General features: G+C 51.7%; 1 protein-coding gene across 1 annotated transcript in view; it reads left to right on the top strand.

The window, feature by feature from the left end:
* The first annotated feature begins 7,042 nt into the window (after positions 1-7,042).
* Positions 7,043-23,200, top strand: part of TNKS (tankyrase) — a 119,000-nt gene continuing 102,842 nt past the window's right edge. The window contains exons 1-2 of the mRNA XM_001508837.6: positions 7,043-7,623; positions 20,834-21,058. Coding sequence (XP_001508887.3) covers positions 7,074-7,623; positions 20,834-21,058 — 775 coding nt within the window. The 5' untranslated portion in view covers positions 7,043-7,073. The remainder of the gene's footprint in view (positions 7,624-20,833; positions 21,059-23,200) is intronic.

Raw genomic sequence — 23,200 nt, 5'->3', positions numbered from 1 at the left:
TCAATCAATACCCCTGATTGATTGGTTGAGCCACAAGCACTGGGACAGCTAAAAAATTCCCTATTGTTTCTGGGCAATCCTGGGGCTGGGACACAGTTGTCTTCACGCTGGGGAAGCCTCCTGACCAGTGTATCCTGCAGCGACGCTCCGGTGTCCAGCTGGTCCATCCCTGCCCATGGTGGGGCCACTTGCCCAGCTTTATCCTGTGATGCCTACCTGGTTCCCCGTCAGTCTGTCACTTGTCCAGCACGGATGCAGCACCAGGTGGCTTTGTCTTTGGTGTCTTTATTTCCAGCACCTAACCTGAGTTAACCAGAACCTTGAGTTAACCAGATGTTGTGAGCTAATTGGGTGTTGTGAATGAAACTGATGGGGTGGGTTAGTCAGGAGTTAGGAGTCGAATTCTTTTCAGATCTTCGAATTCTTTTCAGATCTCTGCTACCCCCTTCCCCATCCAACCACCCCCCCAACTCATAGTGTTCATTCTAAGCCAGTGGAAAGCTCCTGCCTGGCCCTTCCCCAAAGGGCTCCCCGCAGAGCGGCCGTTGATGGGCACCGGGGTCTGTGGTGATGGTGGTAAAGGGGTGAGCACGGGATCCCGCCTTCCAGAGGACTGCTGTGGGCTCCCTCTGGTATCCGGTTCTCCATCTGCATGGAAGGAATTATAATTTAGAGTCCCCTCCTGAGGCTGAAACAAAGATCCAATGAGGGCAGTGCTGGTGTCTGCTCTGGTCCGCTCCTCCCCAAAGGTCTGGCTTAGCCCTGTGAGTTCTCCCAGGGTCCGCAGAGAGTCAAGCTGGTCTAGGCTCCACCTCAGCTTCCTCTGGAGACTTTCAGGTCCCCATACCTGGCTCAACAGGGAGCCAATCCCTCCAGCCCATCAACAGCTCCCCTGTGCAGGGCTGCTGCCTCACTCACTGGGGGGTATATTGCTTCAACCAGGATAATGAAACACGAATTAACGTTTTATAAGTGTGCTCTTTCTCTTTCTCCTTATTAGAACTGGGGAACTGACAGTCCCTGCTGGACTCTTCTCTCTCTCTTTTTTTGGGGGGGCTGGCGTGGCCTTTTCATGAACAAAAAAAGAGAACAAGTAGGAAACTTCACTCAAAGAAGGCCAGATGTGAAATATGTTTCTTGGACAGAGACCTGACATGGCATATGTATCTTGGACACGGACCAGACATGCATGTAAGCACATCCCAGAAATAGACCAGACATGACCCATGCATTCCACACCTGGACCAGGAAAAGCCATGAATCACACTGGAAAAGCAGGGGTAGTAGTAATGGAATTTATAGAGCACCATAGAGTGCAACATATTGCACTAAATACTGGGGAAGGTATAACTTAGCATGAGACCTGTTCCCTGCCCTGATGGATTTGGAGAGAGGTAGATGGGTAGTTATCTGTTATTCCAAGAGAGTCCACAAAGTAACCATCCTCAGGACTGATTTTTTTAAATAAGCAAGTACAACCAGTGTAGAGAAACTGTAGACAGGAGAAGCAGCATGGCCTAATGGGTAGACCACAGGCATGGAAGCCAGAAGGTCCTGGGTTCTAATCCTGGCTCTTCCACTTGCCTGCTGTGTGACCTTGGGCAAGTCACTTCACTTCTCTGTATCTCAATTACCTCATCTGTAAAATGGGGATTAAGACTGTGAGACCCATGTGGCTCCTATTTATTTTTATTAATGATGTGTGTATGTCTATAATTCTTTTTATTTATAACGATGCTAATGATGCCCCTTTACTTGTTTTAATGTCCGTCTCCCCCCTTCTAGATTGGAAGCCCACTGTGGGCAGGGACTGTCTCTATTTGTTGCTGAATTGAACTTCCCAAGCTCTTAGTACAGTGCCTTGCACACAGTAAGTATAAATATAAGTAATAAATACAATTGCATGAATGAATGAATGGCAGGGACTGTGTCCAATCTGATTTGTTTGTATCCCCCAAGGGCTTAGTACAGTGCTTGGCACTTAGTGAACCCTTAACAAATACCATTAATAATAACTTGAGTTCCAGAGCTGGGGCGGTGTGGTGGGGAATGGATTTCTTTCCTCTGTCTCTTCCTGGTCCCTAGTTCTGGACTTCACCCCCTGGAAGAGACCCCTGACCCAGCATTCTGCCTCTCTTCCCAGCTCTGCCCACCTTTCATCCTTTCCCTCATGTATCCTCTCCCTGCTGCACCCCAGAAAGGGAGTAAAGAATTGGAGGTGGGGACAAGGGAGCAAGGAAAACGATGAGATGGGAGGAGCCGGTGCCTGGGGCCTCGGGCTGTGGAAAGCTCATCTGTACCAAACATAGGACTGTCAGAGGGGATGCGCCACACACACACACACACACACACACACACCCGCCCCCCCATCCCCCCTGCATTCTCCTCCTCCCCTCCCTAGCAGCCCCCACCCTGCGGCTTAACCAATAGTCACAGGAGGTTAGGGTTGAGATCCACCTCATTTCTGTACGCAGTGGAAATACTTGGAACAAAACAAACTGTTCATAAAGAACAATATCATGAATAACCAATGAGAATAGTGCAGAAAGAACTAGCAAATATAAAGTACTGGGAAAATAGGAAGTGATACATAAATGCTCACTGATAATAATGCAAATTGTATTCCCTGTAAAGGCCCCAAAAAAACTCATGCTGATTTTCATGCAAATCAACTTGATTCTATGTTTTGAGTATATTCAAAGAAGGGTTTTACAGGCTTTTACGGGACTCAGAATATCTCTGAGGAAGAGGACAAGGCAGAGTTCAGGAAAGGAAAAGAAAAATGCTTAAGGAGAATGTAAGGGATTTGAAACTGATATCCTGCAGCTGAGTGGAAGATATTTGTAAGTTTTTTTTTTACTTCTTTGCTGGATAGCCCCACAAATTTACACTGTATGATGAGCTCCAAGAGGTTCTTCTTTGCCCCCAGAATGCAGTGGCATCCCAAAGGATCATGGTGCCTGGGGGGAAGGGAGGAGAGAGAGAGAGAGAGAGTGTATTTTTCAATGAATGTGGAACAAAAGTACTGTACTAAGCACTGGGAAAGAATTCATGGGAAGGAATTAGACACAGTTTCTGTCCCTCAGGCATTCACACTGTAAAAGTCTCATGTCCAGGCTGTGCTCAGACTTATGACACAATCAGTTCCTGAAAACCGTGACCTGTGGTCAGAAGAACCTTATTATCAATGGTGACCTTTTCCTAGGTATTATCTAATCACACATCTCTGCTAAGCCAAATTTTCTTCCTCTAGTTACCCTGATTCTGAATTCAGCCTGCCGTGCAAATGAGAACCATCCTACAACCGGGTGAGCTGGAGTAAATGTTAACTGCACCTAGCAGGAAGCAGGAGGAAACGAGTTCAAATTGAAACTGAATTAAAAATGAAGTTCAGGGTGCTAGCGGTGTCCCTCTGCAGGTTTTGGTCATCTCCGCCTCCGGCCCCAAGTCACCACCACAGAAACCAAGCAGGAGTAAAGTCGATGGGAAAAGGTGGGCGATTACAGCTGTGGGATGCTGCTTGTTCGGAACCTTTCAGTCGGGGTGATCGAGCCCCATGGGAAATGACCCAAAAGAGAATTCAAAGGTACAAACACTCGGCTCTCCCAGAAGCCCAGAACCTGAGGGGTGAGGAGGGGGGAGGTTGTGTTCTCCAAGAACCTCACATCGTGGGTCAATCACACCGGTTCCAGGAACCAGGGACACCCTGGGAATGAAAGGGCTGCAGGATGGAGAGGTGGAAGACAATACCATGACTAATTAATATTTTTTGATCCAATTTCCTCTACTGCTGTTATATTCCCCACCTGTAGAACACTTTACACTGTTGGCATTAATTCATTCATTCTTTCAATCGTATTTATTAAGCACTTACTGTGTGCAGAGCACTGCATTAACGCTTGGGAAAGTACAATACAGCAATAAAGAGTGACAATCCCTGCCCACAACAAGTTCACAGTCTGGGAGGGGAGGGGAGCAGGGGGGCAGGGAAGGAGACAGACATCAATACAAATAAACAGACATCAACATAAATAAATAAAATTACAGATATATACATAATAATAATAATGTTGGTATTTGTTAAGTGCTTACTATGTACAGAGCACTGTTCTAAGCACTGGGGTAGATACAGGGTAATCAGGTTGTCCCACGTGAGCCTCACAGTTAATCCCATTTTCCAGATGAGGTAACTGAGGCACAGAGAAGTGAAGTGACTTGTCCACAGTCACACAGCTGACACGTGGCAGAGCTGGCATTCGAACCCATGACCTCTGACTCCCAAGACCAGGCTCTTTCCACTGAGCCATGCTGCTTCTCCAAGTGCTTCTACATAAGTGCTGTGGGGCAGGGAGCGGGGCGAAGAGCAAAGAGAGCAAGTCAGGGTGACACAGAAGCTGGGGGGAGATGAGGAAAAGTCGGGCTTAATCTGGGAAGTGCCTTCGGTAAAGCTTTGAAGTGGGGGAGAGTAATTGTCTGGTGGAAGGCAGGTGTTCCAGGCCAGAGGCAGGATGTGGGCCAGGAGTCAGTGGCGAGACAGGTGAGATGGAAGCACAGAGCTGTGCGGATTGGGTTGTAGAAGGAGAGAAGCTAGTTCACTTATCCAACACTGGAAAGTTGCAGAGACGCAAAGTCCTGTTTGGTGCGGTGCCGGGAAGCTAAGCAGCATCAGCCGTGATTGGCACCTCTCGCAGACCCGTTTCTCCCAGCACCACTTCTACTGTACTAAGAGAAGCAGCATGGTTTATGGAAAGAGCACAGGCTTGGGAGTAGAGGACGTGGATTCTAATCCCAGCTCTGCCGCTTGTCTGCTATGTGAGATTGGGAAAGTCTTTTAATTTCTCTGCTCCTCAGTTACCTCACCTGTAAAATGGGGATTAAGACTGTGAGCCTCACATGGGTCAACAGTGCTTGGCACATACTAAGCGCTTAACAAATGCCACAATTACTATTGTTATTACTGGGGGGAGATAAGGGATAATCAGGTTGGACACAGTCCCTGTCCCACATGGAGCTTCCAGTCTAAGCCTCTTCTCTGCTTCCTTTTACCCTTCTTACTCCTCCAAGAGGCCTTCCCTGAATAAACCCTTATTTTCTCTTCTCCCACTTCCTTCTGCATCACCATTGCATTTAGATTAGCTCCCTTGATTCACCCTTCCCTCAGGGCCAGAGCACTTATCCATAATATGTTTATCTGATGACTATTTCCCCCCTCTAGACAGGTAAACTGGTAAACTTGCTGTGGGTAGGGAACATGTCTACCAACTGGATCACACTGTACTTTCCAGTGCTTAGTACAGTGCTCTGCATAGAGTAAGTGCTCAATAAATACGATTGATTCATTGACTGCTTCTTACTGTTCCCTCCTTCTCTTCCCTCATATTTCTCCCTTCCACTTTTTCTTGCCTCCTCCAATACCTTCACCAGAGTGATTCAGAGTGGGTTGAAGGTAGGGAGTCTGAAGGTTGAGGTGTGGTTCCCCCTAACCTACCAAGCTGGTTCACCTTGAGTCAACTTGAGTCCATGGGCCTTGGGGCTAGAGGACCTGGTTTCTAATCCTGGCTCTGTCATTTGTCTGCTATGTGACCTTGGGCAAGCCCCTTCCCTTCTCTGTGCCTCAGTCACCTCATCTGTAAAATGGGATTTAAGACTGTGAGCCTTAGGTGGGACACTGACTGTGCCCAATCTGATTAGCTTGGTATCTCTACTTCAGTGCTCAGTACAGTGCCTGCCACATAATAATAATAATAATTGTGCCATTTGTTAAACGCTTACTGTGTGCCAGGCACTGTACTAAGCACTGGGGTGGATACGAGCAAATTGGGTTGTATACAGATAGCATTAAAAAACTAAAACAACAAAAAAAGTCACCCCAGCTTGCTCCCTTTGCTCTAAAACAACAAAAAAAGTCACCCCGGCTTGCTCCCTTTGCTCTACCCCTCTCCTCGCAGCACTTGTGTACATATCTATAATTCCATTTATTTATACTAATGCCTGTTTTACTTGTTCCGATGTGCCTATGGATCTTGAATTCTATTTACTTTAATCGATGCTATTGATGCCTTTTTACTTGTTTAGGTGCCTGTCTCCCCTCTTCTGGACTGTGAGCCCACTTTGGGCAGGGACTGTCTGTGTCGCTGAATTTTTACTTTTACACAGTAAGCGGGCAAATGCCTCCTCCTCCTGGAGGTCTTCCCAGACTGAGCCCTCTTTCCCTCTGCTCTCCCTTCCCCCTCTGCTGCCCTCTGCACTGTGTTCATTTGTATATACTGTTTATTACCCTATTTCTTTTGTTAATGAGGTGTATATCTTTGTTTCTATTTATCTTGATGATGTCTTGTTTTGTTCTGTTCTGCTTTGCTTTCTCCCCGTTTATTCCTTCAATAGTATTTATTGAGCGCTTACTATGTGCAGAGCACTGTACTAAGCGCTTGGAATGGACAATTCGGCAACAGAGAGAGCCAATCCCTGCCCAATGACGGGTTTACAGTCTAATCGATCGAATCTAATCTAATCGTTTAGACTGTGAGCCCGTCATTGGGTAAGGATGGTCTCTGTGGCTCAATTGTCCATCCCAAGCGCTTAGTCCAGTGCTCGGCACATAGTAAGCGCTCAGTAAACACTATTGAATGAATGAATTCGACTGAATGACTGCTGATGAGGATGGTGGCATTTGTTAACGGCTTCCTATGTGCCGAGCACTGTTCTAAGCGCTCAGTGACTACGTAAGTGGGAAAAGTGAGGTGGAGGGGGTCTATGCGCCCGACGCCGTGGACGGGATTGGGGCCGGACCCGAGTGCGCAGGCGCCGGTCCCGTCCCCCGCGGGCCCGCGTCCGAGTGCGCAGGCGCCCGTCCCCTCCCGGCCGGCCCGGGCTCGAGTGCGCAGGCGCCGGTTCTCTCCCCGGCCGGGTCCGAGTGCGCAGGCGCCGTCTCCCCCGCCCGACCCCCGGGCCCCGCCTCCCCCGTGACGACACTTCCGCCAGCGCGGACGGCGATTGGTGGAGGCGGCCGGAAGCTCGGGCGGGCGGGGAGGGGGGGTCCGGTTGCCGCAGTGACGGTGCCGAGGGACGGCAAGATGGCGGCGCCGCCGCGTCGCTCTCAGCATCACCACCACCATCACCACCAGCAGCCGCCGCCGCCGCCGCCCGGCCCGCCCGGCCCCGGCCTGGCCCCGGCCTCCCCCCGCCACGGCCCGGCGGCGGCGGAAGGGGATGGCGGCCGGGACCCGCCCGACCGGCCGCGGACCCCGGACCCCGCGGAGGGCGGCCCCGGGCCCGCCTCGTCGTCGTCGTCGTCGTCGTCGTCCTCCTCCTCCGCCGCCGCCGCCGCCCCCGGGCCGCCCCCCGCCGGCGGCAACAGCTCCCCGGACCCGTCCTCGTCCTCCCCGTCGTCGTCGTCGTCCCCCTCGGCCTCCTCGTCCCCGGCCTCCCCGCCCGACAGCCCCGAGGCGGCGGCGGCGGCGGCGGCGGCGGCGGGGAGCGGGGCGGCGAGCGGGGCGCTGCGGGAGCTGCTGGAGGCCTGCCGCAACGGGGACGTGTCCCGGGTGAAGAGGCTGGTGGACGCCGCCAACGTCAACGCCAAGGACATGGCCGGAAGGAAATCGTCCCCGCTGCACTTCGCCGCAGGTCAGGGCGACCCCGGCCACCGCGCACCACCGGCACACACCCCACACTCGCGAGGCAGCGCTTCCTAGGTGCCGACCACTGATCTAAGCGCGGGGGGAGACACAGGGGACTCAGGTGGGCCCTCGTGGGGCTCCCAGTCGTCATCCCCATCTTGCAGATGAGGTCACTGAGGCCCAGAGAATAATAGTAATAATAATGTTGGTATTTGTTAAGCGCTTCCTAGGTGCCGAGCACTGTTCTAAGCGCTGGGGTAGACACGGGAATCAGGTGGTCCCACGTGGGGCTCACAGTCTTCATCCCCATTTTACAGATAAGGTCACCGAGGCACCGAGAAGTTAAGTGACTTGCCCAAAGTCACACAGCTGACAAGTGGCCGAGTCGGGATTCGAACCCATGGCCTCTGACTCCCAAGCCTGGGCTCTTGCCACTGAGCCGCGCTGCTGCTTACTCTGGGCTGAGCACTCTTCCCCACTTCGGGGGGAGGTGCAAGCTAATAATAATGCTATTTGCTCAGCCTTTACTCTGTGCCAAGCACTCTTCCCCACCTCTGGGGGAGATGCAAGCTAATAATAATGATCCTACTTGTTCAGCGCTTACTCTGCACCGAGCACTCTTCCCGAGCTCTGGGGAGATACAAGCTAGTAATAATAATGTTGGTATTTGTTAAGCGCTTACTATGAGCAGAGCACTCTTCCCGAGCTCTGGGGGGAGATACAAGCTAATAATAATGATCCTCTTTGTTCAGCGCTTACTCTGTGCCAAGCACTCTGCTGAGCGCTGGGGGAGATGCAGGCTAATAATGATGATTATGTTGGTATTTGTTCAGCACTTACTCTGTGCCGAGCACTCTTCCCGAGCTCTGTGGGAGATACAACCTAGTAATAATAATGTTGGTATTTGTTAAGCGCTTACTATGAGCAGAGCACTCTTCCCGAGCTCTGGGGGAGATACAAGCTAATAATAATGATCCTATTTGTTCAGCGCTTACTCTGTGCCAAGCACTCTTCCGAGCTCTGGGGGAGATACAATCTAGTAGTGTTGGTATTTGTTAAGCGCTTACTATGAAAGAGCACTCTTCCCGAGCTCTGGGGGAGATACAAGCTAATAATAATGATCCTATTTGTTCAGCACTTACTCAGTGCCGAGCACTCTTCCCGAGCTCTGGGGGAGATGCAAGCTAATAATAATGATGCTATTTGTTCAGCGCTTACTCTGTGCCAAGCACTCTTCCGAGCTCTGGGGGAGATGCAACCTAGTAATAATAATGTTGGTATTTGTTAAGCCCTTACTATGAGCAGAGCACTCTTCCCGAGCTCAGGGGGGAGATACAAACTAATAATAATGTTGGTATTTGTTCAGCGCTTACTGTGTGCAGAGCACTGTTCTAAGCGCTAGGGGAGATACAGAATCATCAGGCCGTCTGTCCCACGTGAGGCTCACAGATAATCCCCATTTTACAGAGGAGGGAACTGTGGCCCAGAGAAGTGAAGTGACTTGCCCACGGTCACCCAGCTGACAAGTGGCAGAGCCAGGAGTCGAACCCATGACCTCTGACTCCCAAACCCGGGCTGTGTTCCACTGAGCCATGCTGCTTCTCTAATCAGGTGGGCCCTCGTGGGGCTCACAGTCTTCATCCCCATTGCACAGGAGAGGTAACTGAGGCACAGAGAAGTGAATAAGAATGATGGCATTTCTTACCTGTGCCAAGCACTGTTCTGAGCGCCGGGGGAGAGACAAGGTAATCAGGTTGTCCCTCGTGGGCCTCACAGTCTTAGTCCTTGTTGTATAGGTGAGGGAACTGAGGCACAGAGAACTGAATAATGATGATGGCACTTCTTCAGGGCTTACTATGTGCCAAGCACTGTTCTGAGCGCTGGGGGAGATACAAGGTGATCAGGTTGTCCCAGGTGGGCCTCACAGTCTTAATCCCCATTGTACAGGTGAGGTGACTGAGGCACAGAGAAGTGAAGTGACTTGCCCAAAGTCCCACAGCAAAGTGGCGGAGCTGGGATTAGAACTCCCTACCCCGACTCCCAAGCCTGTGCTCTTTCCACTAAACCACGCTGCTTCTAATAATGATCGTATTTGTTAAGCAATGACTGTCTGCCAGGCACTGTACTAAGCCCTGGGGTGGATACAAGCAAACGGGGTTGGACATAGTCCCTGTCCCATGTGGGGCTCACAGTCTCAATCCCCATTTTATAGATGAGGTAACTCAGGAACAGAGAAGGGAAGTGGCTTCCCCGAGGTCACACAGCTGTGTGACGGACAAGTGACGGAGCTGGGATTAGAACCCATGACCCCTGACTCTCAGGCCCGGGTTCTAGCCACTGCATCAGCTGCCTCTTGGCCCCCACCCTATTTGCTCTACCCCCTGCCTCGCTCGGGCACGCCTTTGCCCCACCATACTCGGGCATTTCCCCCCATCTGTAATTTATCTGAACGTCTGCCTCCCCGTCCTGATTGAGCTCTGGGAGGGAGGGTGGAGACGCTCGAGTCGACCCACTCTGTCGGGCTCGTCCAAGCGCTTAGGACAACCTGTCCGTCAGTCCGAGGTGTTGTACTGGGTCTTTACTGCATCCTGGCCCCTGGATTCAGCACTGGGGAGAGTAAAAGTGCTCTGCACAAAGTAAGCGCTGAGTTCATTCACTCAATAGTATTTATTGAGCGCTTACTATGTGCAGAGCATGGTACTAAGCGCTTGGAATGGACATTTCGGCAACAGATAGAAACAATCTCTGCCCAATGATGGGCTCACAGTCTAATCGGGGGAGACAGACGGACAAAAACAAGACAGCATGATCATGATAAATAGAATGAAGGGGATGGACACCTCATTAACAAAATAAATAGGGTAATAAAAATTATTTATTTGTGCTGAGTGCACAGTGATGGTTATTGGGGGCGTTGGGGGCCCATCCTGGGACTGCAGCTCACATAACGCCACCGGGGCCAGCCTGTGGGAAGCAGTCAGGGAGTTAGGCCTGGAAACTCCTCTTCTAGTGGCACCCTGAAGAATCTAGTCTGCGGTGAAGTAAGTTAAGGTTCCCGACTTTTTTTTTCCGCTCTCCTTCCTGCCCCAACACACACATTCATTCATTCGATCGTATTTGAGCGCTTACTGTGTGCGGAGCACTCTACTAAGCGCTTGGAAAGTATGATATGGCACCCCCCCACACACACTTTTATGCTTTTTTATTAGTTTAACTAATAATTAGCCTAATTGGCGTCTTAGCATTTCATAGGTTTTGCTTATCTGTAATTTATTGTAGCGTTTGTGTTTTCCCTCCCTAAATTGAAATCTCTGTAAGGACAGGGATCATGTCTACTAACATGATTATACTCTCCCAACTTCTTAGTACAGTGCCCTATCCTTAGTATGCGCACAGTAAATGCTCTCAGTTGATTAGGATAACTTCCTTTAGTAAATCCTATATATTTGCAAAAAGTCCTGATGTTTGGAACCAGCCTTTCATCTCCCACCAGATTATTTACTGAGCACCAGTTATGTTCAGTGCACTGCAGTAAGCGCTTGAGACTGTACAATGGAAGACCAGACAATCCCTGCCCTCCGGGAGCTTCCAGGGATGCTTTTGTAGCCTTTACTTATCTCGGAAATGTAGATGTTGAGCAATCTCAAACTTGTAGTTGGTTTTAGTAGTTGTAGTTGGGAGCATTCATTCATTCGGTCATTTTTATTGAGCGCTTACTGTGTGCAGAGCACTGTACTAAGCACCTGGAAAGTACAATTTGGCAACAGAGACGATCCCTATCCAACAACGAGCTCACAGTCTAGAAGGGGGAGCCAGACAACAAAACAAAATTAAGTAGACAGGCGTCAATAGCATCAAAATAGATAAATAGGATTATAGCCATATACACATCATTAATAAAACAAATAGAATAATAAATATGTACAAATATACACAAGTGCTGTGGGACGGGGAAGGGAGTAGAGCCAAGGAAGGGGGTAGGGGTGCTGGGGAGGGGAGGAGGAGCAGAGGAAAAGGGGGGCTCTGCTCGGAGGTGGATTACTGTAAAAGACTTGGTATTAGGGCCTTTGGCAAGTGTATCTTGGCGGTAGACTATTTTAAGTGGGAAAGGATATTATGATCAATAATAATTGATGGTCTGTTCACAGACGGTAAAAGAAAAAGCACTACTTTCTAGGTGAGAGAAACGGGAAAAGTCCCGATTGCATCTATATCCCCTATCCCTATCCCCTTCACAAATTCTAGGTGTTAGTACTGCCTGCCACCCCCTTATGGTGAAGCAGAATGCTGAGAGCAGGGCCCTTCTTAAAAGAGTCCATGTGGTATTATTTTTCTCTTGAAGGGACTTAAGCATGTGGTCAGTCACAGTGATATGTATTGAGCGTGCTCTCAATCAGTCAGTGGTATTTAATGAGCACTTACTGTGTGCAGAACACTATATTAAGCGCTTGGGAGAGTACAGTCCAGCAGAGTTGGCAGACACATTCTTTGCCCACAGTGAGCTTACATTCTAGAGGGGAAGACAGACGTTAATATAAATAAATTACAGCTACGTCCATTAGTGCAGTGGGACTGAGAGAAGGTTGAATAAAGGGTGCGAAAGTCACAGTTTCTGTGGTCTGAGCAGTGTATTGAGCACTTAAGAAAGTAGAGTAGGTGTAGAGGGGGGGTCTCCTGTAATCCACATACATATTGAGCAATGAGCAGAAATTCTGGCTTAAAAAGTGTAGGAGGGCTGGCTAAACTGGCAGTTCCAGTCGAGACATGGGATGAATCCCAGCTATTGATCTTTCTTTCCCAAGTAAATCAAGAGGCCAGATAGGCCAGGGGAAAGAGTGCTGGCTGGGAGTCGGGAGACCCGGATTTGCGCCCCTGCTCTTCCATTTCCCCAGTCTGTCATCTTGAGGAAGTCATTTAACCTCTCTGAGCCTCTTTCTTCATCTGTACAGCGGGGATGAGATAGTTGCCCGCTTCCCTCCCTCCCTCCCTCTTAAGTGGTACGATTGGCTGATCTGATGATCATAGGTAATCTAACGGTAGCTTAGTTTAGCTATGTCTATCAACAAGTTTTCTGTTGTACTCGCATTATGGTAGAGGATTGATCTTGGTGGCCGGAGTGGCCAGGAGCGGTGGGGCAGTTTTGAGGTCTGCCTTGGTTACTTCTTGTTGGCCTGACTTCATTTTCAGAGTGCAGTTTTGGAATCCCAGTTGACACCGGTGAGATGAGTTTTTTTTGACTTCTCTGTTCTACTCCCAGCCCCTACCCCAAGATATTGCTCTCATGGCTGGGATCCATCATGTAAGTTCCACTTTTGGCATGAGGAATGTTGGAAGTGACTGTAAACTCCTTGAAGGCAGGGATCGTGTCTGCTTATTCTTCCGCACTTTTCCACCTCCGAAGTACAGTGCCCTGCACAGAGAAAGTGCTCAATAAGTGCCGTTGATTGATTTAGGCAGGTGTCCAACTCTGGCCCCCTCCTCATGGCCCTGAAGTGGGATTCTCTGTTGTGATTCTGGGGCTCCTGGGTGCTGAAGAGGAGCCCCCCGTTTATCACAGACGTCACAGTCACAGACCTCAGATACGAGGTTGGCCGGCCTTGCCCTGCTTTAGCCTGCTTGGTGGCCTGAACTCGAGGGCGCATTAATACCTTCAGAAGACCTGCAGTTACAAGCACAACTATCTGTGATCTCTCTGGTCCAAGCCACCAGTTATTTTAACAAAACCCCATTTGGGTAATCCTAAAAATTCAGATAACTGAACAGAATTGTTTAATCGTATTACTGTTATGAGCATTTTTGCTTGCCAACGGCAGCCGGCGCTTGACCCCAAGGGCCCTCAGTGTGAGGGACCCAGCCGCCTGCCGGCCAGGGTCCGGGCTCGTTTAGTGAGGAAGGGGCCTGAGCGTGTTGGTCAACAGAGGGGAAGGAGAAGTTGGGAGGGGGCAGTGGATGAGGGTGAGGCCGAGTGTTTGAGAGATGAGAAGGGCTGGGGCCCAGGCACAGGGGGAGATTTCAGAGTGGCTGGGAGCACTCCTCTCGGGAAACAGCTGGGACAGAGCAGAGCCTCGAGGAGGAGGAGGCAGCGCTTTGTTCTTGGTGGGTGCAAGGAGGTAGTGGGTGAGAAGGATGTGCCCTTCCATCCCCAACAACCTGGAGCTAGGGTGGGGAAGGGGGAGGCACCACCAAATTGTCCAAATACAAGGTTGTTGCATTTAACAAATGCATATCAACTGGCTGTCTGGCCAACCGCTGCCTTGAATTTTGCTTTTCTCTTTGCCAGGGCATAATCTGCTCTGGTTTTTTTGTTTTTTTTTTTAGGACCAATTTGAAAGCTGAGAGTAAGCACTCAAGAACTTAGTTGCAGAGATTAAAAATAGAGGAAAGGCTAACTGCTCCCTCTTTAGAAGAGATTAGTTAAAAGAGCAGCTCAAACTACTGAATCGGAGCAAATCACATAAGATTGTGTAAACTGCAGTGAGCACTTTGATAATCTCTATTACTTTGAGCTTCCTGTATTTTTTTTTTGTTGGTATTTGTTAAGCGCTTACTATGTGCCGAGCACTGTTCTAAGCGCTGGGGTAGACATAGGGGAATCAGCTTGTCCCACGTGGGGCTCACAGTCTTAATCCCATTTTACAGATGAGGGAACGGAGGCACAGAGAAGTTAAGTGACTTGCCCACAGTCACACAGCCGACAAGTGGCAGAGCTGGGATTCGAACTCATGAGCCCTGACTCCAAAGCCCGTGCTCTTTCCACTGAGCCACGCTGCTTCTCCAATTTCTGTAATTTGTGTGTTGTTTCCCCTGCTGGACTGTGAACACCCTGAGGGGAGAGAACATCGTGGCTACTAACTCTGCGGTGCTCTGCACCCGGTAAGCCCTCAACAGGTACCATTGAACAATTGAACGTTTTGAGATCATCTTGGGGACTCGTCGTTCTGAGCCGTAGAGTTGCGTAGGTGGCCCCCGGTGAGGCCAGATTGTTTCTGGCCGACTCCCATCTTTGGAAATCAGCAGCGATGAAAAGCTTCCGCGAAGCCGGCGCTGACCTTGACATTGTGTCTGTGTGGCCGTCGCTGTGTGGCCGTGGCCGGGGTCCCCTGCCTGGGATGTGGCCCGGTCCCCGTCCCGCCTTCGTCCCGCCCTCGACACCTGGCTTGGGGCCCTCGAGGCCGGGGACCGTGCCAGGGGTCCGGCCGTTTCGCGTGCTTAGTGGTTCTTAGGGGGCTGGAACTACAGATCCCAGCAACCCCTTCAGCAGCTGCTCCAGATGTATTCCGGGCACTTGATCGTCATGCAGGCTTACTGCCCCCGGTCTGGTGCGGGCCGGGATCGGGTCTGAACTGGGCCGCCCTGCAAGCTCTATTCCAGTTGGCAGGCGGGGTCTGCTTGGCCTCTCACCAGAAAGGAGCGATGTGGGGACACCGGATTTCTGGTGACTCTTCTGACCCAGAGCTCCCTCGGTGAGATTCTCTGGGCTAGGATACAGAGGACCGAGCGGAACACCCTCCGAGGCGGTGGCGACTGTTGCTGCTGCTTCACTGAATTGCAGTGGTTATTGTCTAGGGCCATGTAGGGCCCGGAGGGAATTCCCACCCAGGCCACTGTCCGTGTCCCCGTAACTATCGTCATTGTCGCTCTCGGTGCGAACGCCTACTCTGTGGGAACAGAAACGGCCCACACCCCTGAGCGGCTTATGGTCCAAGAAGGGAATCACGATGGGATGAGTGAGTGAGGAGAGACAGCTCCTGAATGGTGCTTGGCTCTCTGAAATCATTCGGGGATATTTATTGAGTGCTTCCTGCGTACAGAGCACTGTGCTTGGGAGAATACGTATCAGGGCTGATGATTCAGGAACTTGCATTCATTCAATCAATAGTATTTATTGAGCGCTTACTATGTGCAGAGCACTGTACTAAGCGCTTGGAGTGTACAGTTCGACAACAGATACATTAGTAATAATAGTGATGGTATTTAAGTGCTTACTATGTGCCAAGCACTGTTCTTAGCGCCGGGGTAGATACAAGGTAATCAGGTTTGCCCCCTTGGGGCTCACAGACTTAATCCCCATTTTACAGGTGAGGTAACTGAAGCACAGAGATGTTAAGTGACTTGCCCAGGGTCCCGCAGCTGATAAGTGACAAAGCCGGGATTAGAACCCACAACCTCTGACTCCCAAGCCCGTGCTCTTTCCACTAAGCCACACTGCTGCTTATTACAGTCTACGGGGGAAAGAAGCATTAAAATAAATTGTGGTTATACACATAAGTGCTGTGGGGCCGAAGGGGCGGGAGCTGGGAGCTGAGGCTGCTGGCCCCGCATCCCCCCCCCCGCCGCCTGCCCGGCTCCTTGGGGCACAGAGCCGCAGGGGACCTAGGGGGCACAGAAGAGGTTGCCGGGGGCAGGCAGACAGGTGGTGGGGGGAAGAGGGAGAAGCCGGGCTCACCTGTGCAAGGAGATTGATGTTTAAATGTATTTTTAAAAGCGTGCTCCCCATACAGATCCCTCCTAGATATTGCGCATCCCCGGGCCACTCCGGAGTCACTGACCACGTGTCCGGGCACGGTCCGCTCCCGGTTATGGAGCGTCCCCCGGTCCGCGTGCCTGCGGTTGGCCTGTTCCCTTCCTCCAGATTTTCACGGACAATCCCACTTTCCTCTTCCTTGACAATGCTCCCTGGTGGGAAGATCAGGCAACCACCTTGTCATTTAGATTATGAAGACAGACAGGAGCTCCTATAAACTACTAATTTATCGGATCACCTTGAAGGATTCTGCCTGATTTATGTGTTGTAGTGTCAGACGAGCCAATCTGTGGTGGAACTGTTTTGAGAAGCGGCGTGGCCCTCTGTCTAGGACACAGGCCTTGGTGTCTGAGGACCTGCGTTCTCATCCTGGCTCCACCACTTGTCTGCTGTGTCACCTTGGGCAAGTCACTTCACTTCTCTGTGCCTCCGTTACCTCATCTGTAAAATTGGGATTAGGACTGTGAGCCCTGTGTGGGACAGGGACTGTGTCCAATCTGATTAGCTTGTGTCTACCCAAGTGCCTAATACAGTGCCTGGTACATAGTAAGTGCTGAACAAATACCATTAAAAAGAAATATGTGAAGAGATGGGGTCGGAGCACAGGTGGAGGGGGTAGATTTCCTCTTGAGGTGCTGCTTGGAAAGACGGGAGAGTTGAAGAAAGGGCAGGAGGAAAGCACCGGAGAGGAGCAGCGGAGATTTTAGGGAGCTCATGCCGGGTGGTTTCGGTTTTCTCAATAAAGTGTGTGGCCGGCTCATTGGAGGAAAGAATTGGGTGTCCTGGGGGACAGGGGGTTTGAGGAGGGAGTTAAGCTGTTCTCCATAGTCCTGGAGATTCTGACCGGTTGGTACCTGTCCTGCAGCCCTCCCAGTGCCCCCTCCCCAGCCCCAAGATGAAGGAAAGGCCAGGGAGAGAGCTGCTGGCCTAGGAGCCTCAGGGAGGAGTCCTAGTTTGTCTCGGAAGCTGGGGAGGGGGCTATGGGCAGCCAGGGGGAGGGGCTGCAGATCTGGGCTCCCCGTGACCGAGGCTCTGCCCCTTCTCCGTCCGGCTCCCCGCGACTGGGAGAAGCAGCGTGGCCTAATGGGATAGAGCACAGGCCTGGGAGTCAGAAGGCCACGGGTTCAGATCCTGTGTGATCTGTGTGATCTTGGACAAGTCACTTCTGTGCCGCAGTTTCCTCCTCTGTAAAATGGGTATTAAGATTTCGAGGCCCCAAGTGGGACGGGGACTGCGTCCAACCCAATTATCTTGTGTCTACCCCAGCGCTTAGAAGAGTGTCTGGCACATAGTAAGCGCTTACCAAAATACCGTAATTATTATTATTATTTCCCCGGCCATGTATCGAGGCCCCCACACTAGCTAGGCTTAGCGAGCACACTGAGAAAGCAAGGCTCAATCAAGGTACAGGTTCTGGGAAGTCCAGAGGGACCTCAAAATGCCTTGGCAGGCAGGCAGGCAAATAGGCCATCTCCTCAGGCTAGAAGCATCTCCAAGATACAGGTTGTCACGACATGTTTAACTGGAACGTGACCCGGGAGACCCAGGAGGCGCCTTCCAGCAGCCCGGGGTCGGAGGCGACCGCCCGGGTGTCCGTGCCGTCGCACGCCCCGATTCTGCTGGCTGTGGGGCTGCGCAGGATCATGCCTTCCTCATTTGTCCCAGAAGCTGGGCCAGAGAGATGGTCAGCATTCCAAGCGCCTCTGAAGGGCTCCTTTGGTCGGCTTTTTGCATCTTGAGAATGAGAGCGCCTTTTGCGTTTTTCCCGTGGGAAACTCCCCTTTCAGGTGGCACTCCAAGATTATGGGGGCTCCGGGCTCTAACGGAGGAGTTGGCCACAGAGACATTTTACCTCTTCAGTTCTCGAAATTAAACGTTAAAGGTCGCCGGTCACTGTTCTCGAATTGGACGGGGGTCCTGGAGGAGAATTTTTAATTTCTTAGGAGCGTCGGGAGGGTTGAGTTAATATTTCTAAAAGAGCCTTGAGCTTCTCTGCTGAAAGGTACTCCAAAGTACAAATCGGGTTATTTAGCGCCTACAGCCATAGTAACTCATTTGTCGATCCTTTCAGCTTTGATAAATTGGATTTGTTTATCATAGCGGTCTTTGAGGTGTTGGTCTGCAAGGACTCTCCAAAAAGCTTGTGTACCATACCTACTTGGGGAAATCTCAGGATTTGATTGTTCACCAACATTTACAAAAAGTTGATTGTTTAGCCCCTTGTGACTTCACTTATAAGAATAATAGTGGTATTTGATAAGTACATGATACGTGCCAAGCATTATACGAAGCACTGGGATAGAATCAAGATTATCAGGTCTGTCAGAGCCCCCGACACCACCGGGCTCACGGTCTAATGGGGTGGGGAAATAGGTATAGGTATCTAATCCCCATTTTACGGATGAGGAAATCGAGGCCCAGAGAAGTGGTGACTTGCCCACGGTCACGCTGCCAGCAAGTGGCGGATCCAGATTAGAACCCAGGTCCTCCGACTCCCAAGCCTGTGCTGTTTGCCTAGGATGAATTCTTAAAATTCTGAAAACGCTCATCGACAGGAGTCCTTGGTCCACCCAGTCATTACCTGGAGTCCCCCAGAGCAAGCCAGAGTGTTGAGTGTCAGTGTCATGGCTCTCCTGGCCCCGGCCCTGGGTGGGTTGGGCAGGGGTCTTGGAGCCTTTTATGTCCTCTTTCCAGAAGTACCCTTCCCCCATCCCTTCTGCCGCTCCTCCTGTCGCTTCTCCCTTCTCCGGCTCCAGCTTCTCCACCCACCCCCCAACCCCTGCCCGGCGGTTATATAAAAAGTGACTCTGCATGGCCAGTTTGCTTCTTAAAATGGACGTGGTTGGTTGACTGCCTTTGAATTATTTCAGGTGTTCGGGTTGGTTTCCTCCCTAATCCAAACTAGAGAGGTGATTATTGAACATAATTTTTAGAAAGCCACTAATTTCAAAAAAGCCGAGTTGGTGTTGTGAAAATGTTTATGCTACATAAGTAATCTTAAGGTGGTTGTGTCTGCGGTTTCTCAGGCCTGGCCGCGGGGGGCGGACCGTGAGATGAGCGTGATCAGCCTCGAAGGCCCAAAAGGATGATAGGATCATTCATTCATTCAGTAGCATTTATTGAGCGCTTACTATGTGCAGAGCACTGTACTAAGCGCTTGGAATGTACAATTCCGCAACAGATAGAGACACCCCCTGCCCAATAATTATATTCCCGGATCATTCTCAGGTTGATTCCACTCGAGTTGTTTCACCCACTCTCTGTGGTGTGATTATCCCCCAGTTTGTGGACTTTGGACCTGGGCTCCTTTTCCTTCCCTGTCGCTTCGGGTGTTCGAAAGGAAAACAAGCCTAGGAAGCACACGGCACAGCCTGTTGACTTTCTTCGGAAGGGGTCCCAGTTCCGCGTTTACTTTGCAGCAGCTCTTAAGAAAAGTACCTCTCGGTTTTTCTTTTCCTGATTTAAACTTGTCGGTCTGGTCAAAAAGAACTCTGAAGGTGGAAAATGTTGGGCTGTAAATTTGTCAGTGGGGCGGGCAGGTTTAAGTCAGTGGGGACCTTAGCAGTTGAAGTGATACATGGCCCAAGAGGCCTTGCTGACAGTTCAATTAAGGGGAAAAATGTCTTCGAGCTACGGCTTTGCCACCATAAATAAGGTTTCACTTTGACCTACTCCCACTGCTGTGGCCTTTTCTCCTTAATGTACATTTTTGTAGACACCTAGATGTCACGTGTTAATTTTTCAGTCTTTGCCAAATTTATAAGAATTTATTTCCAAATAGCCATATATGATACAGAGTGTGCACAGAGAATGTCCTTCCAGATTTGAGCCCGATTCCAATAGGTGTCTATGAAAATGCCATTGCACAAGACTGGATCCTTGCCCTTGGTGGTGGAAAGGAGGGAGGGAGGTGTCTCTTCCTTTTTATACTTAATTTTCACTCTCTCTGTAGTACTGTAGCCTGCCACCCCTTCACTGCCCTTAAAGAGGGCTCTACGTTATGTATAGTGGTGTCTCCACTCAAACCAAGATGGGGCTATGCAGAAGTGAGGGAGGGGAAAGAGAAGAAGGAGAAGGAGACCCAACTTTGGGTTTGGTGGTCTTCGGAAGGCAGAGGGTAGAGGTGCCCAAAATGCACAGGCGGGTGGAAGAACCAGTGTTGATGAGAGGTGAGAATCGGGGATCCCTCGGGGCGGATTCCCTTTCCAGTTGTGCAGACCCATGGTCGCCTCAGCTCCCGAGAATCCTTTGGTGCCATCGTGCTCACCAGGCAGTCTTGGGCCGGGCGGCGGTCAGCGTGGGCAGGGTTCAGTGTGAGCGGCGTGGCCCGGTCCCCGTCTCTCAGCCTGCTGACGGTCCGCCACTGTACTAGTTAGAGGAAGCCCCTCGGTAGCGTGGGACTCTGGCAGACCCCAGCATCGGTGGGATTTCTCAGGCATGGGAGAGGACAGTGGTCACTGATGAGCGGTAACCGCGGCTCCGGTGCCGGAGGCCCACGCCAGGGCCTTGGTTTCCGTGCCTGTCGGGTGCCCCTCCCAAGGTGGCCGAGGATGGGGTCTGGCTCGATGGCATGGCCCTGCTGGGGCTGGCTCTCGGGGAGCGGATCTGGGCTCCCCTCCCACCCGGGCCGCTGCGTCCCCCCGATCCCCGCCGTGGGCCGAGGGGACTGAGCGAGTGCGTTTTTTCTCGGCAGGCTTTGGGCGGAAGGACGTGGTGGAGCACCTGCTGCAGATGGGAGCCAACGTCCACGCTCGCGACGACGGCGGGCTGATCCCGCTGCACAACGCCTGCTCCTTCGGCCACGCCGAGGTGGTCAGCCTGCTGTTGGGCCAGGGCGCCGACCCCAACGCCAGGGACAACTGGAACTACACCCCCCTGCACGAGGCGGCCATCAAAGGCAAAATCGACGTGTGCATCGGTACGTGTGCCCTGTCTGGGCGCCCCGTCCTGGGACCCTACCCCGTTGCTGGTCTAGCCCCCCCAACCCTTGCCACAGCCAGTCTGACCCGCGCCGGCTCGCTGCTTCGGGATTCCACCCTGCCAGCCGGCCCGGCTGGTGGTCCGACCGTGCTGGCTCACCACCCCAGGACCCCGCCCTGCCAGCTGGCCCGGCTGGTGGTCTAAGCCGCGCTGGCTTACTGCCCTGGAATCCCTCCCTGGCAGCCGGCCCGGCCGGTGGTCTAACCCGTGCTTGGCTCACTGCCCCGGAAGTCCGCCTGGCAGCCCGCCCAGCTGGTGGACTAACCCACGCCAGCCCGCTGCCCTGCGATGCCACCCCGGCGCTTGGTCCACCCGACGGGCTGACCCATACTCTCTCGCTGTGCGGGCGAGAGGGAGGGAAGGAGGGGGCAGAGAGCTGCAGTGTTGAAGGTGGAGCTCCAGGCCTGGCCACTAGTCGGATTGGGGGTCTGGGGTGATGATAAATAGTTGTGGCACGTATTAAGCACTTATGTGCCACACCTACCAAGAGCTGGGGAAGTTACAGGTTAATCAGGTTAGGCACAGCTGTTGAGCCCCCATTTGACAGTTGAGGAAACTGAGACCCAGAGAAGGTGAGTGACTTGCCCTAGGTCACAGAGCAGGCCAGTGGCATAGCTGGGTTTCAGACCCTGGTCCTCTGACTCCCAGGCCTGGGCTCTTCCCACTAGGCCACGCTGCTGCTGCTTGTTTGGTGAGCGGAGTGAGAGGTTGTGACAAGCATGACTGTCACCCAGCATCCTCACTCTGGGAGTGGAGCGGAGCCAGGTGTCAAGGCCACTGACGCCAGGCCAGGGGTAGACGGGTGCCCGTGTTCAGAGTGGCTTGGGTTCTGCTCCCCTGTGAATCAATCAGTCAGTCAATCAGTGGTATTTATTGAGCACCTACTGGGTTCAGAGCACTGGACTAAGTGTTCGGGAGAGCACGATACAAAAGCGTTGGCAGATACGATTCTTCCCCACCAGAAGTGTTTGGTCTCATGGAGGAGACCGACATTGAAATCTGTTACCGATAAGGGAAATGGCCGAGTTGCAAGGAAGAACGTGTGCAGCTGGGCTGTGGGACAGGATGGATGCAGGGATGCAGACTCAAGTGTGTAAGTAACGCAGAGGAGAGAGTGAGTAAGGTGGGAAAATGAGGGGCGAGTCAGGGAAAGGCCTCTTGGAAGAGAGATGAAGAGACTCGGACTTTTTTTTTAAATGGTATTTGTTAAGAGCTTGCTATGTGCCCGGCACTGTGCTAAGTGCCAGGATAGATACGGGCTAATCATGTTGGACACAGTCCATGTCCCATATGGGGCTTACAGTCTTAGTCCCCATTTTACAGTGGAAGTAGCAGAAGCACAGAGAAGTGAAACGACTGGCCCAAGGTCATAAAGCAGACAAGTGATGGAACAGGGATTAGAACCCAGATCCTTTGACTTCCAGGCCTGTGGTCTTTCCATTAGGCCACGCTGCTTTTCCATTTCCCAGGTTGGCCCCGGGCGGGATGCCACAGGCTTCGGACATTGAGGCTGACGCGAGGATAGGAATTGAGGTTTTGGAGTGCAGCGGCCCTAAGCTTTTGCCACCCTCACCTCGTTAGACCTGAAACCCAGCCACCAGATGAGCATGTGGGAAGGAAGGTCTGAGTGAGAGGACCTACTATGGCACGGAGAGGTTCGCAGTGGCTCTTTACTTCCTTTAGCCCGAGGAGAAAGCCATTCCAAACAAAATGAAACTTTTCAATCATCGCAAACGGATCTAGATTTTATTATACGGTCTTAAGTCGGCCTGTCTTACCTTTCCCTGGGCTGCATCCTTTCCTTGGTGGGGTAGGGACTGAGTAGCTGGGAAACTCCTTAATGATGATAATAATAATGTATTTCTAGTGTGGTGTAGAGAGGATAATCAGAGGGAGCCCAGCCGCTGGCCCACACTGGGCTCGCAGTCTAAGAGGGAGGGAGAGCGAGCAGGGATTCGTTTCCATTGTACAGATGAGGAAACCACAGGCCAGAGAGGTGAAGTGACTTGCCCGAGGTCACCAGCAGGCCAGGGGCACAGCTGCTATTAGGAACCAGGTCAGCCAACTCCAAATCGCGCGC

Source organism: Ornithorhynchus anatinus, chromosome 10 (assembly GCF_004115215.2).
Source record: "Ornithorhynchus anatinus isolate Pmale09 chromosome 10, mOrnAna1.pri.v4, whole genome shotgun sequence".
In the NCBI taxonomy this organism is placed as follows: Eukaryota; Metazoa; Chordata; class Mammalia; order Monotremata; family Ornithorhynchidae; genus Ornithorhynchus; species Ornithorhynchus anatinus.
This window is presented reverse-complemented; position numbering and strand designations above follow the sequence as displayed.